Raw genomic sequence first — 16561 nt, forward strand, 5'->3', positions numbered from 1 at the left:
GAAAGAACATACTGTAGATATCCAAATGATCTTAAGTAAGCAAAATCTGAGCAGGAGGATTAACACAGTGAATTTGTGCTCTTTGTGAATTCATGAAAACTCCAAGATTAAAATAAAGCTGGAAAATAATTATTTTAAGGACAGTAATTTCAATATTATGAAAGTAAAAAAGAAATCTTATTGTCTCTCATCCACTGAAATATTTTTTTCTGATTATAGCAAAGTATAGAGCAAACATCCCACACAAAAGTGTGATAAATACATTTTGGTTAGCAATCTAATTTAAGAAAAGGACAACATCTTATTTATTGGTAGTGTAGGAACTGTTTGAGAGAATTCTGAACTAGTGCAGCTTGTTAAGTATGACTTCTTAGCCGTATCTTGAGGAGTCTCAGCCATATCCTAAGGAGAAGCACACAGCAGCTTTTGTATTCTAACTTATTTGCTTATACCGAAATCTCTACAGAAATTTTTAAAGTGATATAGAGATAATCTGAGGGTTTAAAAGATTGTTTAAATACTAGAATAACTTCAAATAGTATTAAAAAACCAAGTGTCTAATGATAATACAGTCATTCTCGTGACAGCACTTTTTAATGTCCACTGCTGGCTAGGTAATTCTTGCCAGGAAAACACAACTCTGCACCAGACTGTTGAGCTCAACTACTCTTCTAACAGAAATATAGTAATAGCTAGTAGGGCATTTGTTTTTGCTTCAAGTTATGCTAAAGCAGCTGCCTATTGTGGACTAAATACCACAATAGCAGCAGATAGTGGATTAAATACCAAAGCAAGATTTCAAGTTATAGTAGTTGATTCTTCAGTCAAGTATGACAAGGTGAGAATTGATCCTGTAAGCCTGCGTGCAGGTGTGAAGAAATGAGATGCCAGCAAGATGCATCCTAAGAGTATCTCCTTGTAGCATTTGTACCATTTCTCTCTGGATAAGGAATAAACCTTACTAAAAAGCAACTTAATGAGTTACTACTCATATACTTTTCATGAATGAATGACATTGATTTTACAACAATAGAAAGCAATTTTGCCAATAGGCTCTCTAAATGCTTCTCTCAACTTTCAAATAATGTACCTGACTTCTTGTTGAGAAAAAAAGATGTAATTCATAGTATGAAATCACAAAAAGGTGCACCCACCTCACTCTTTACGCTCTTCCTTCATAGACTATCATTGCCTACTTAGTACAAAAAACTAAAGAATATCAGAACAAACACAAGAACAGATCTGCTCCAAACTAAGCAACCCTCAACCTGAGGCAGAAGACAGTCTCTGTTTTGAGGCCTAGATAATTTACTCCTTGTGGTGGGTCTAACACTGGTTAAATCACCAGTGCACCCACCAGAATTATCTACTAATTTTCTTCTGAGATAGGATTAGGAGGAAGGCAAAACAGGTTCAAACTTCGAAGAAGAAAACTTGGTACAAACTTGGTACTTGGTACAAAGTAAAACTTTATTACTAGAAACTATAAGAAAAAGCAATGACTCAGAATAAGACTTTTAGAACACTTCTCCTCCCACCACAACTTCTTTTCTTTCACACCGCCAATGTACAGAAACAAATCAGTCAGTTTGTCATCTCTAAAACCTTTCAGCAATTTACATAGGGAGATGTGACTTTTCTTCAGTCTATGGAGATTTCTCAACAAGAGTTTTCTTGTGGCCTCGATGTCACCATGATCAGCTGCAGGGGAGAACGGAAATCTGATCACTGTTGTAAAGTTCTTTCCTCGACCTAACAGTCTTCCCATAACCGTTATCAAGGACCATGTCAACTTATATAGCACACTTCAAGGACTGTACAGTTCAAACAAAAGCTCTTCCCTGGGGGGCATCTTCATCTCTGCTCTTTGGTCAAACTTCTCAGTTGCTTCAACATCTGCTTACTTCAACACAAATGCCTTTGCCCATGGCCACAATGTGAATGATTCATCCACCTATGAGTTACAGGGAATCAAGAGTATTTTCTCCACAGCTTAAAAAAAAAAGAGAAATTTCAGTCCATGACTCTCCTCCTTTCCTCGTCTAGAACCTGATTCTTCTTTTTGTCTGACCTCAGTGTTCTAATTTTCTGTGCATATTTTCATCTCGGTCTTTTTCTTTCATTCAGAAGAGAGAACAAAGTGTCTGCAAATCTTATCTGGGTAATGAAGTATTTAATAGTTTGCCTGGGCCTGCAGATGGTCATGTGATCTCTTGCTAGCCATGGTTGTGAGTTATTTATGATAAAGAGTCTTTATTTTTTGAGCTAGGATCCCAAGGGCCCAGGCAGAAAGTTGGTTGTTCTAACTGCATTCTGTTCCAGGGGGGCCTGGCTCAGCCCCCATTAGGCCGGTCGGCCCAGATCCACTCCCAGTGTCCCATGGATCCCCTGTCTTGGTCCAGGCTGGTGGTAGGGCCGGGATTTAATGACAGCTAGATGTTCAGTCGAGCCGCGGGCTCCCTGGTCCCGGGGTCAGGGCTAGGATCTTAGAAACCGAGCAGGCCTCCCCTGCCCCTTTCTCTCAAACGCCAGGGGTCCTGGCCAGTAACAGGCCTGGCGGCTTCCCAAGACCTGCGTCAATGCCAGCCCAGCCCTGCCCACACCCATGTTACAGTAGTTTCACGAATACAAGCCGCACGGAGTATAAGTCGCACTTCCTGTGCCTCGACAATGTTGCTGTCTTTGTCAATAGACAAGCTGCACCCCGAATATTAGCCGCACTTTCGTTCGTAGCGAGAATCCGTGTGCAGCTTTCACAAATTGGCCAATTAGTAACAGGATCGCAGCATAGCGGGGTTTACTGGCTCGGGGTGGGGCCAGGAAGGCTCGGCCCGCTCATGGTTGCCGACGGGGCCGGCCGGGTGGTGCTGCAGCCGCCGCCGGGCTCGCTGGCCCCCCTCTCCTGTCAGCACCGCCCCGCTCCTGCGTTTGCTCATCCTGCTGGCGGGCCAGCCGCTGCCGTCACTGCCAGGAACGCCGGCCGCCCCGCTGCTGCATTTACTCGCCCTGCCGGTGGGCCAGCCGCCGCTGCCGCTGCCAGGAACGCCGGCCGCCCCGCTGCTACGTTTACTCGCCCTGCCGGCGGGCCAGCCACTGCCGCTGATGCCAGGCATGCCGGCCGCCCCGCTGCTGCGTTTACTCGCCCGGTCGGAGGGTTGCCGCCGCCGCCGGGCTCGCTGGCCCCCCTCTCCCGTCAGCACCGCCCCGCTGCCGCATTTGCTCGTCCTGCCGGCGGGGCGGCCACTGCCGCTGCCAGGCATGCCGGCCGCCCCGCTGCTGCGTTTACTCACCCTGCCTGCGGGCCAGCTGCCGCCGCCGCTGCCAGGCACGCCGGCCGCCCCGCGCCATGTTTGCTCGCCCGGCCGGCAGGGCTGCCGCCGCTGCCAGGTTCTGCTGGCGGGGTGGCCGCGACCAGGCTCGCCGGCCGCCCCCTCCCGTCTGCACCGCCGCCACGTTTGCTCGCCCTGGCCGGCACTGCAGGCCCCCGCACCGCCGGGCTCCCCCACGCTGCTGGCCCCGATTCTGCTGGGCTTCCCCTGCTGCCAGGCAGCCCCACCCGCCGGGCTTCCTGCTTCTGCCATGCTCCCCTGCACTGTTAGCCCCAGTTCTCCCAGGCTCCCCCGCCCTGCTGGCCTGGGCTCTGCCGCCCCCCCTGCCCCGCCCTGCTGGCCCAGGCTCTGCCGCCCGCCCCCCACACTGCTGGCCCCGCCTCTGCCAGGCTTTCCCACCTCTGCCGGGGCTGGCCGGGCTCCAGCTTGGCCTGGGGCTGCCGCGGGCTCTCACTTCCGTGTTGGCAGCTTTTAGAATATTGTTCATGTATTAGCCGCCCTCGAATATTAGCCGCACTTCCGGGTTTCCACCAAACTTTTGGTCAAATTGGTGCGGCTTGTATTCGTGAAATTACTGTAACTTTTACTCAGGTGGAAGAAAAGAAGGGGCACTTCCTGGGCTTGTTTGTTTTAAAATGCATATTCACAGAGGCATCTTTAAACTTCTTGGTGGTTTAACAGGTTGTCAGTTATCAAAACCGGTCACTGATTGTTTTTTTTGTCAGACACAGAGGAAGCTTGCTGGTCCTGATAGGGAATTATTTCAGGAAATTAATACAAACCACCACACTCTACAAACGAATGAGTAAAGAATGGCATTGGACTCTGCTGTGTATTCAGAGGTACTGAAGTAGTGCAATCCACTACATGAAATCCCAGCTCACTAGAACTGAGTAACTAACAACAATCATGCCAGTGAGTAAGACGATGATTGGAAATTCAGAAGTACGAAAATCCTCTTATTTCAGAGGTTTGAGTAAGCAGTAGGAAAATAGCAACACTCTATAGATTTGGGGAGCACATTCTAGAGACTCATTGTTCAACAGGTCCTCAACAATCTGGACTAAAGCCAACAGAGAACAGTTGCTTAGGACATTTTCAGGTGACACTGAACTGTGGGAAGCAGACACAGTAGTTAACACAACAGCTGGGTGCCTACTCATGGACGAGTGGGCCAACAAAAATTTACAAAGCTGACAGAGATAAAAAACAACTGTTTACTCCAGCTACAGAATTACAAGAACCTAGGTTGGGAACTGCCTTGTCTGAGTGCCATCCTACTCAACCACCCATCCAGGGTTTCTGGGCAGCAGGGTGTTGAGTACAAGGCAACATTATATCATCACCAGAAAAAACACAAACCACACACTGGGCTCTATTAGGAGGAACACAGCAACTAAAACAAAGATAGTGATTTACTTAATCTGCTTGTCACCACTTTAAGCCTTACCCAGAATATTACAGTAAATTCACGAATACAAGCCGCACTGAGTATAAGCTGCATCTCTGGGTGTTGGTAAATATTTCGGTTTTTGTCCATAAATAAGCCGCACCTGAATATAAGCCGCTCTGTCGTTCGCAGCGAGGACCGCGTGCAACAAAGTTGCCAAATAGTAACAGAACGGCAGCAGGGTGGGGTTTACTGGCTCAGCTAAGGCTGTGCAGGCTCGGCCAGCTAGGGGCTGCTGACGGGGCCAGGAAGCACAGCCTGGTGCTGCCGCTTGGTGGGCCCACTGGGGGCCAGCCACCGCTGCCGCTGGGCTCGGTCACCACGGCCCGGTGCTGCCCTGTGGTGGCAGGCAGGGACGGAGCCGCACCCGCTCCCGTGGCGGCGGGCGGGGACGGAGCCCCCCGCCGCCTCCCCGAGCCGCAGCAGTGGCGGCCCGGGTCCCCCGCCGCCTCCCCGAGCTGCGGCAGGGGAAACCCGGGTCCCCCGCCGCCTCCCAGAGCCGCGGCAGTGGTGGCCCAGGTCCCCCGCCGCCTCCCAGAGCCGCAGCTGTGGCAGTCCGGGTCCCCTGCTGCCTCCCAGAGCCACGGCAGTGGCGGTCCGGGTCCCCCACCGCCTCCCCGAGCCGTGGAAGGGGTGGCCCAGGTCCCCTGCCGCCTCCCCGAGCCGCGGCAGGGGCGGCCCGGGTCCCCCCTCTCCTCCTTGAGCCGCGGCAGGGGTGGTGCGGGGCCCCCCCATCTCTCCCCTGGGCTGTGGTAGGGAGCTCTCCCGCCTCTCTCCCCGCTCCCCGTGCTGCCTGCAGGCAGCCAGGTTCCACCCGCGGCGCAACAGAGTAGCAATTTGTAATAATCGCAAAATGCCAACTTTGCAGCAGCTCGGCTCGGCACTCTGGCTGGCACTTCTGAGGTTGTAAATGTCAGAAAATTATTCACATATTAGCCGCTCCTGAGTATTAGCCGCATTTCTGGTTTAGGAGTAAAATCTTAGTCAAATTGGTGCGGCTTGTATTCGTGAAATTACTATATGTCTAGCAGTTGGCCTGAAGTTCAAGGAGGATGTGAGGAAACTGGAGAAAACTAAACTGAATCATCTGTAAGAAATGTTTGAAGGCCCTAGACACCTTTACTCTGGTGAAGAGGTAGCTGAAGTGTCAATTCATCTAATGGCAGCCTACAATCACACAAACAGTAACTACAAAGATAACAGTGATCAACTTTTCTCAGGGAGGGCTGATGTGACACAGTGAATTATAGCCAGCAGCTTTGAGGGTTGACACTAAATATGAGGCAGTATTTTGCACTAAGGCATCATAGCTGTGGAGAAAGCTTCACAAAAAGTTGTAAAACTTCAGTTCCTGGAAGTTGGCATGTATCAGTTGAGTCAGCCTAACACAGTCATGTTTGACTGCTCTTGGTGTTTGTTCTGCTTTGAGGAGGAGGCTAGATTAGACACCCTCCAGCAGTCCTTTCCAACCAACATTTCCATTATGCTAAAGATACTTCAGGAAGGTCACAGAAGACTGGAGAGAAATGAAGCACAGAAAAACAAGTATTAAACGACAACGCAAGATTCATAGGTGAATTTTGGACCAGATTTAAGTAACTTTGTCATACAAAAGAAACTCCAGTCCAAAAAAAATTACTAATGAGAAAACAGAATCACTGCATTTGAAGTTAAAGATATTACTAATTTTTCAGAACCATTATGGTTTTGTTCAATTTCCACAAAATAATTTAAAATTTTGAATAGTTTTTCCTTAAGCAATAGAGAATACAGCCTCACCAGTAAGTTGGAAATGAGCCAGTCATGTTATTACGCAACTCCTGGAAAAGAATGTTTCATCATTGCCACTTTTATGATTACACAGAATTTTCCTGAGAAGTTTATAGATTAAATGACTTCTAGGCACTTAAGAGAAACCTTACAGTATCAAAATACAGCATGATAGATTTAAAAGAAAAGATTTCACTTCCAGTTACTTCTATCAAATGTGTGAAAGATATAGAGCCAAGGTAACAGAGGGAAATTGTGATTACACAATATAATTGCAGAGAGAATTCATGAAAGATTACAGATTCTTGATGTAATAAACTACGCATACCCCAGTATACAACAGACCTAGGTACTATACCTAAAATACACTATATCAAGTTGTTTCAAATTTAATAGAGTCATTTAAGAAACTGATTGGCTAAACCATTTTTTTTCTTTGTACTCTGGACACTGGGTGAGGTTACCTGACAAACATTGGTTGCAAATAAATATACAATATAAAAAATTGTTTTGATAATGGGACCTCACAGATTGTGAAAAGCACAAGTTCTGAATAGAAGCTCATTTTTAAAATCCAATTTTACTTACTCTAAAACATGCAGCATCTATACGGAAATGGTCTTCAGGGAAGATATTGTTTTTGTAACAAAATATGACAATTTTCAGTATTCTTTTTAAACAAGGCTGCCATATTTTGGTGGTGATTTGCACAGTAGTTCAGTAAATTAAATGAGCTGCTACATTCTGCACGTCAAGTTTTTGATCTCCAGATAAGCAAATTTAGGTAATGAAATTCACGTTCCTAACTATGAAAGTTATATGACCAAGTTGTTCACCTGCAGCATTTTGCATAAAATAAAAAACAAGCTTTTTATTGGTACTTTGTTCTGAAATTTCATGAGTTCTCCAGTAAGCACACATTTCTTGTCATGCAATATATACATAAATATGTAAACAACACTTATCGTGGAGGAGACTAGAAGCACTAAAAGGAACAAATTATACTGCATATTTATTTAGGTCTATCATTTCAAGGATTTTCATAAAAGATGAAATACCAAAACTGATAATAGAAGCAGTTACAGATACTGCAATGACCTTTCCTGTCTCCATTTCTACTGCCACAGCAGAGCTACCTAATCTGAGACACCTTCTAAATTGTTATCTGTACATAGGCCTGTGTTATACAAGATCAAACATCCAGCTACAATCCACTTTTGCATGTTCTTTAGAGCCCAAAAATATTAAAAGGAGCCTACACAAAAAATGAGCCCATGACAAAAAAATTTTAGTTAAAGAAGCTTATATACAGGAGGTCTCCATCCTAGTGTTACCTAGAATTTTCTTACTTTGAATAATGAAGTAAAAGCCAGTTGAATAGGATGTGGCTTCATTAGTTTGGGGTTTTGTTGTCCCTCTTTTTTTTGATTTGTGACCTCACAAATTATTGTCTCTTACACCAAATTCAAAGAAGATTTTATCAACAAAAGACTCAGACCCAATTTCAGAGCAAGTTACACGTCCATTTTTTACAGTTGTGACTTGCAAATACATGATTTTATAAATATATATGTTTATACATATATATTCTTACATTTTTAATTCTATTTCTTGAAGTATACTGGTCAAGTAACGAGATGATCATTTTAGTAAATTATCTTTGCATTCCAATACTTCTAGAAACATTATCAGATGGCAACAGAACATTCTGATTTAGCTGGAAGCCTAAAGTAGATAAATCGGAACTAGTAAGATGATTTTTTTTCAATTGATGAATGACTAAGTCCTTGAAAACCTTTCCAAAGTATTTAGTAGCACAGTAGTAAATGTTTTCAGACCAATAAGACCATATTTAAAAAGAAATATGTCCTAACTGGAAAAATAAATTGCAAATTTGGAGCAGTAATAACTAATGAAATTCTTGTAGTTTTCTCACAGAGGAGAACAACCCAGACATTCACTATGGTCTATGTTATTAACAGAAAAGAAATGTACAGCAGGAGTTTGATCCACAGCTAACAAAATCTCAGCAGGATACAATTGGGCCTTAGGTAAGATCACAAAAATAAGGATGGGGTCAAATTGAGAAACAGACAAAGATTACTAAAATGTGTCAATACTATGCGTTGCATGTGATTTCAACACAAAAATTCACCTTGTAGATCTATCCACGTAAGCTCAAGAATCTCAAACCGAATGTTTATTTCATACTCACTCATACAAATTCTTCAGGGGTGAAGTTAAAATAGCCAGAACAGAGATCAGACTATTGCAGTGGCAATGTATTTTATAGATCTTGAGATCTCTGTCTTTGTGTGGATTTAGAAACTCCTGCACAGAACTACAAATTGACCAGAGTATATCTTCAGTAGACATCAAAATTGCTGCAATATCAATTCTGTAGGGAAAAAAAGCCCAAGAATAACATTACTTAAAACATCTTGGTAGTCGTTAAATTCCAATTAAACATGTATTTTCTCTGACAGGATAAAACACCAGAATCATAGCATGGACCTCAAATTTCCTCTTCAGTGATGCAGGAAGTCTCTACCCACTACTCTGTAAAAAATCAACTCTTTCACAGAGAAGTTGTTACTGAAACTAGTAAAAAGAAGACTTAAAACTTTGGAAATGTCCTTTTTCAAAGGACAGTGTCACTAGACATGAACAATTTACTTTCTAAACTACAAGCAAATAAATATAAATTTTGTTTTCTTACAATTAAAATGTACATACTATTTCCAAATCCTGATGGGACAAAAAAATAGCAATGAAGGAACTTAGTCTTCAATTTGCAAAACTAACTAACAATGCAATATCGTACAATATGGAACATTTCTGAGTCAGTAATCTGTTGCTTGTTGATACTGGTTGGCAGAGGATCACATGTCATTGGCTTGAACAACAGCAAGAACCCAAACTACAACAGAATAATCTCATAAGACTATGGTGATATACAATACACAGCAGACATGTAAATAACACAAAAAATATAGGCAGTATAAGGTTGGACTTTTAAAATTACTGAAGTACCTAAAAGCCATGGATGCATGTGTGATCATATACATTTTTAAGGATTGTGCTATTTTTGAAAAATCTAGGCAAACACACATAAATAGACATTTGTCCATATTAGATAGACATCAGCTCTCTACCATTTGAAGAACCATGGGGAGAAAAGGTACCCTCACAAATTACAACAGCATTAAATAATTTGTAAAGATTCTGTGATAAAATATATTGAATTATATAGAGTATTTTTTTTCATGTATTCATGACTAGATAGTTCAACTTACTTAGTGAAAAATTATAGAATCACGTTAACGAATACACAACTTTTCTACAAAATGACAATGTAGAAAATTCTTTCTTGTTCAGTAGCTTAAAGTAAATTCATATAGAATTAATTAATACGACATTTAAGTACAGTAATTTCACGACTATAAGGCATACCCTTTTGACTAAAATTTTTCCCCCGAACCCGTAAGTGCCCCTTATAGTTCAGTGTGCCTTATATAATGGACAAAGTTGCAAAATTCACAAACCCAGAAGTGTGAGCCGCAATGGGGGGTGGTGCCGCGGGAGCGTCGAGTCGTGAGCGGGGGTGGGAGTGGGTGGCCACGGCCGGCAGGAACTGCATGGGGAGGGAGGGAGCTGCCGCCAGCCCTGGCTCTGGCACGGGGAAGGCACCTGGGGCTGCGTTTAAAGGCTACGCCAGTCAGTGAAAATTGTTTGCAAACTGCCAGTAATTTGTTACTTTGTTGCACGCGGCTCAGTTCCTTGCTGGAAAAAAAAAGTGTGAGCCATGAGCCCAGCCGCGAGGTGGGGCAGGAGCGGCCATCCCCTGGCCAGCGGCGGCCGCACTGGCTGAGAGACACCACCCAGCCCCTGGCCAGAAGCAGCCACACAGGGAGAGAGGGGGCAGGCAGTGCCGCGCTGCCCCAAGCCGCGGACGGTCCTGAGCCGCCCTGAACCGCAGCAACCCTGAGGTGTGAGCCATGGTTGCCCTGAACCGTGGCAGCCGCAAGCCCCGCCTCGCCAGCCGGGCGCGGGCAGGAGTGCCGGGCCCCGTGCACGGGGAGGGCGCTTGGGGTTGCGTTTAAAGGCTACACCAATCTGTTAAAATGTTTCCAATTTGAGCACATGCCAGTAAACTCCACGATCATGGGATTCTGTTACTAATTAGTTACTTTGTCGCGGCAAAAAAGAAGTGCACCTTATAGTCTGATGCGCCTTATATATGATCTACAAAGTTGCGAAATTTGCCGACTCCCGAGCGGTGTGCCTTATAGTCCAGTGCGCCTTATGGTCGTGAAATTACTGTAATATTGCACTTTTCACATTCAGGGAACTTTCCTCCAAAAAAATTTCCAGGCAAGTTTTCAGGAAACCACTCTGTACCAAAAGATATAGAAGAGCATGATTACAGTAAGTTATTGTAGGAATAGGGCACACATATAGGTATGTAGAATAAAACTGCATTTTTTTCCTACCCATTTCAAGAATGTGAACTTGTGCAAGTTACTTGAGCTTTCATAACAATACTCCTTCTCGTAATAAAACTTGAGATGTAATTCTTAGCTCACATAGGACATGTACCTGCTTAGTGTCTCTAAACCTCTAAAATTACAAACTCTAACTCTTCTCAGTGGTGCTGTGCAATAGGACAAAAGGCAATGGTCATAAACTGGTGCACAGAAGTTCCACCTGAACATGAGGAAGAACTTCCTTACTGGGTGGGTGACCAAGCACTGGAACAGATTGCCCAGAGAGGTTGTGGATTCTCCCTCACTGGAGATATCTAAATGCTGTCTGGATGTGGCCTTGTGCTATGTACTCTGGGATAACCCTGCCTGAACAGGGGGGTTGGACCAGATGACCCAGTGTGGTCCCTTCCAACCTCACCCATTCTGTAATTCTGTGTGATTCTCTTAGGAGAAATACACGTATTTATTCAGTAAAATAAGACACTGGATAGAAAGGACAAAGGGAGGGTAAACTTCCACTTGAAGACACTCGCTTCAGTATTTCTCAATAAGACCCTCCTCTCTGGTAAAATATGAGAATTGCAAGAAAAACTTCCAATTTCTTATTTCCTAAAATGACAGAAAAAGGAATAGCCTCTTTCTCCTCTCTCCTTCTACACCACTGGTATCATTCTGACAAGTCTTTTGATGTGAGCTCTTTCACTTGAAAAGTGCTATAAAAACAGAAATTATGCTGGAAACCATTAAATTTTCTTTATGAATCAACAGCTTGATTTCTAATCCTTATGTTGCAAATTCTGTCCACAATTTTGGTTGCATCACCAATCCTCAATGCACTTTCATTGTGAGGCTTTCAAACCAATCAAGCAGTTTGTGGAACAATTTCACAGAATTGAAAGAGGTCTCTGATTCTGCCACGTTCATTAACATGAAATTTGAATCAAAGCAGTGAGTAATAGAAAACTAACATTTATTTCTTTTATCTATCAAAATGGTGCATTAAATATACAACTGTTACCTGATTTGTGGTGTTCTTTTGTAACTCGGACACACCTGACAATATCTGGAGGACAGAATATCCAAAGATTGCTCTAGTACATCTGTAAGAATTTCCTGGGCTGTCTTTGGAGGTAGGATAGTCCATAGATCATGATGAAGACCACAGCAGAAGTAATGCCACATCTGGACAGAGAATGAGCATCTTTCGCCCTATCAAAACCACACACATTACATAACAAAAACACACCTTCCAAAATGTCAATTTAACTCCTATAGGTCTAATAAATTAAATCTGCAAGAAAATAGCTGAAGAGTTCCAGGAATATGGCGGCCAGAAATGATCCTAGAAAACATGTGAGACATCTTTATTTGCAAGGAAACACATTGCATTTCAGTCAAAAAATTACACTAGTACCACAAAAATATAACCACAGCATTTGAACTCTCATATCCTCAATTAACCTATTCTAAAAAGCCATAGTGTTGAAAGTTCAGATTAAAAACGTAAGACAGTATTCTGTATGAAGAAGAATAGCCAGATAAAGTTAACATAGCAGTTTCTTTGTCTTCAAAGAAACTTAAGCATATGTATTTACCCAGTTTCAGAAATGTTATGCATAACCATGATTATAAAGCTTTTGTTATATATAATAGATATATATAGGCAAGAAGGGAAGAGTAAAGAACAACTGAAATATTAAACCTATAATAAGAGATACCCAGATTTTTTACTAAGATTTTTTCCTCTTGTAATTTGAATGTATTAAAACCAAAAATTTTCTGGTAAGGAATTAGCATTGGCATTAATATTTCATTGTCGAAATAGATCTGTCCCATTAAGACACAGAAATAAATACACAGGAGTCAAAATCACAGCAGTTAATCCATAATATTTCTAAAAAATACTGAGGGAAACTCACATTTAAATATTGCAACTAATACCTTTTCAGCAAATAACATTATCATGAAGCTTTTTGAGAACAGAGACTTCAATCTTCAGTTCCCACATCCTAAAGGAACTGAGAAATATTTTAAGAATTTATTGATATTTTAGCATTATTAGAAATATAAAATAACCTCACAATTTTAAAAACACTTTTAGAGTTTGATAGGCATTCTTTAACAATGAAAATCAAGAATAATCTGGCTTCTTTTAAAATACATTAGCATAAGCATTAGCAGATTATTGGAAGTTGACACCATTTGTTTTTCTCTGACATAATATTTGAAGCGCATTTTCTATTAAAAAGTGACAAAAATTATGTCAAAGAACAAAATAAATGAGCTTGTTGACAGGTTTTACTTTTTAACTTTGTAATTAAAAACACAAATTGTATCACTTTCTCCTCTTTGGTTTATTTAAGTAATAGCTCTTTTCCCCTTTTTAAGTATTGTACTTTCACTGCAGAAGTAACAGTATCACTGAAGATGTAAATGAGATTCATTCCTCTTTTCTGACCTGTGTATCTATTTGTTGCCATTTCGACAATTCCACTGATAAACATCTGCTATTTTGCAGGTTTCATACAATAAAAACAGATGTGAGCTTCTATTTATGTTATATGAGGAAACAAGCAGCTGTGTTTTATTACATAAGCCACTCAGTATTATCTCTGAACAGACAATTCTTTATTCTTTGACTGTTAGGAAACATAAGTTCCCACAGCTACAACAGATGTCTGTTGCACTAAGAGTTTCATTCAAAAATATAATCTGGAGAGCTGGCCCAGTGGCACACTCTTCCTGCTGAGCTCGTATGTTGGAAGAAGCCACCTCTCACTGCTGTAGGTTTCAGCAGGGAATTGTCTCTGTTACAAGCAATAGATCTTAATCCAATCTCTTCCATTTAGGACTCCTACAAGACGTCAACTGAAGTAACATCTGCTCAGCAGCACACCTCCTGAAGGAACTCAGAGCAGATCATGGTCCACCCTTGCCCATCTCCCTTGGCCCAGTAAAAAGAGGAGTGATGATGTAATATTACATACTTCTCACCTCAAATCCTGCAAACACACAGAGCTGAGACACCAGTTTTCCTTATTCCTTCCTACACACATCAGTTCTGTTCAGTTATGATAAAACTGTTTAGTTACTTCATATTCTTTCTCATCAGACAACTATTTCTGCATGGTGAAGTTACTGGGTCACCAATAAACAGCACACAGCACCACAGGCACTACAGACAATGAAGATCATATCATGACTCAGCAGTTGCCAAAAGCCACTGCATTTCTTACCTTGTAATCTACCATTAAACAAAATTGTTTGAATTTATTTACTTGTCTATGAGGGATGGACATTTTGATAAATTACCCTACAGTCTGCATACTCTGTCCAGCACAGATTTTGTTACTGACTGAGCAGCTTCTCATACTATATCTGTAGATTACATGTATCAGATGGAATTTGTTTTCATGTAAGAATTCTAGAAAATGCTTAACAGAACACACCAATTGTCTCACACAGAAAATTACACAAGGCAGGCTATCTCCAAGAGATCTCACTTATAACTGATTAAAACCCCATATAATACTTCATCTTGAAATTAAGTGAAAATAATTTCAAACAGTTTATGTCACCTTATGTTTGTATTTAACTAGGATGAAGGAAAAAATCTAACAAATGAAAATAATTATCTTAATTTTTTTTCATAGAATCATTAGGATTATAGCTACAGATCAGACCTGTGACTTCAAGATGCAGGTGAAATGGCACTGGTTATTTCAGAAATACATTGTTGAATGCTTTAGGTAACCATATTGACTAACTTTCTTTGTTACACCCTTCACTCACAAACAGTAAAAAAGGAAACCAATTGAAAATCAAAATCAAAGAATCAGATAAAAAATTTCCTAGAAAAAATTTTCTAAAAGAAGTATAAAGTTCTTAGAGATTAAGATGATGGTGTCCTCTTTACTGAGTTCTATATAAATGTTGACACACAATAAATATTTTATTAAGCAAATGACAAACACTTCATGGTAACATTCTATCTCATCTTTAAATGACTATGTTTTCCTACATCATTTTAGAAAGACACTTGCCTGTAATAATAGATATTTCAAAATAGTAAATTCCAATAATCCTTATGTAGAAACAATAATCTCATGCTTCTGATCAGTCAGAGACCTGGCAAGCAGGAAAACATATTTTGTAAAAAGGAACCATAGTAAACTTAACCTCACACCTCGTAAAAAGCTTTGCAGTCATCCCAGTAGTGGCTCTCAGCATCCTGTAAAATGCTTGTAGCACAAACTCTGATGCAGTAGTTCGTAACTTGAAACTGGAAAATATTGATGAATTCCTTATATTTTTGGACAGGCAGAAGGAACAGGGGTCTGTTCAGAGAAAATTATTAAAGAGACAATGATTGAACGGCTGTGCACTACGAGGTAACAATCCCTAGTACTGCAAGTAGTTTTGATTTGTAGCTATCAATCATTCATTTCCTCCTGGTTCTGAACCTAGCATTCAGTTTTGCAATGTTTTGTTTCATAAATTCTTAAAATATGTCTGCTTGTCTATAAATTCTCATTTAACCTATCACTGAGAAATAAATTACTTCATCCTATTTTCTGAGAAAAGTACATTTGTCATTCACTTATTTGGATGTTGCAGCATTCTTGCATCAGTAATTATTACATCAGCACCGACTGTGACAAAGAAAACATAAGCACAGAGTACAGAGATTGCTTGTGGTAGGTATGCACTAAAAATCTTTCATAATACACCTAAGCAGAATTAATGAGCAGTATCTTGGCTCAGACTTTCCACTCACAAAGATACACTTCATTCAGGAGACAGTAAAATACCACAGGGAAAGCAGCTCAACAGTGCATATAACCACTTAGAAATCATACATTCCTTAGAAATCGTGCTACTTCTGTGTCCCTCCCCAGAAACAGTTTCTACTTTTAAGTTGCACATGGCTAGAAACATGTGGACCAATAGACTCCTAATACCTTAAGACAAAATCTCCTAAAATCAAGTGCAGTCATATTTCCCCTCAGGTCAAACACTGCCTTTGACTTTACACTTCTACTTCATATCTTTTCTAGTTTGTGCATGCAATAATAAACATAATTCTAAAACTACAATGTATGTATTTCTTTACATCTGAATACACACGGTGTTAGGAAAAAGCACAGAAATGTGTTTTTATATTGTTCTCTACGATTGCTACGTGCTGAATCAGATCTTATGAAAATTAGGTATTGCAAAGGTCAGAAAAGGAAATCAAGACATTAGCACTTCATTTATATGACTCATTTATATGAGTCATTCAGTACATTCCAAGTACAGTAATTTCACGATTACAAGCCGTACCTGATTATAAGCTGCAGCTCCGGGTGTCGGTAACATTTAGGTCTTTGTCCATATATAAGTCGCATTGGATTATAAGCCGCACTTCCATTTGCAGCGAGGATCCATGTGCAACTTTCACAAAGTTGTCAATTAGTAACAGAATCGCATGATCATGGGGTTTACTGGCTCGGCCCTACTCACGGCAGCTGCCACGGAGTGGC

General features: G+C 41.5%; 1 protein-coding gene across 11 annotated transcripts in view; it reads right to left on the reverse strand.

Moving 5' to 3' along the window:
* KIAA0825 (KIAA0825 ortholog) overlaps positions 1-16561 on the reverse strand; it is a 276964-nt gene that overhangs the window by 155324 nt on the left and 105079 nt on the right. For 10 of the 11 annotated variants that reach the window (XM_033084906.2, XM_033084907.2, XM_033084908.2 and 7 more), the window contains 3 exons: positions 15223-15373; positions 12055-12245; positions 8765-8947 (listed from right to left, as the gene is read on the reverse strand). In XM_033084906.2, the coding sequence (XP_032940797.1) occupies positions 8765-8947; positions 12055-12245; positions 15223-15373 (525 nt within the window). The remainder of the gene's footprint in view (positions 1-8764; positions 8948-12054; positions 12246-15222; positions 15374-16561) is intronic. The other variant, XM_033084905.2, reaches the window with a different exon arrangement.

This window comes from Catharus ustulatus, chromosome Z (assembly GCF_009819885.2).
Source record: "Catharus ustulatus isolate bCatUst1 chromosome Z, bCatUst1.pri.v2, whole genome shotgun sequence".
Classification (NCBI taxonomy): domain Eukaryota; kingdom Metazoa; phylum Chordata; class Aves; order Passeriformes; family Turdidae; genus Catharus; species Catharus ustulatus.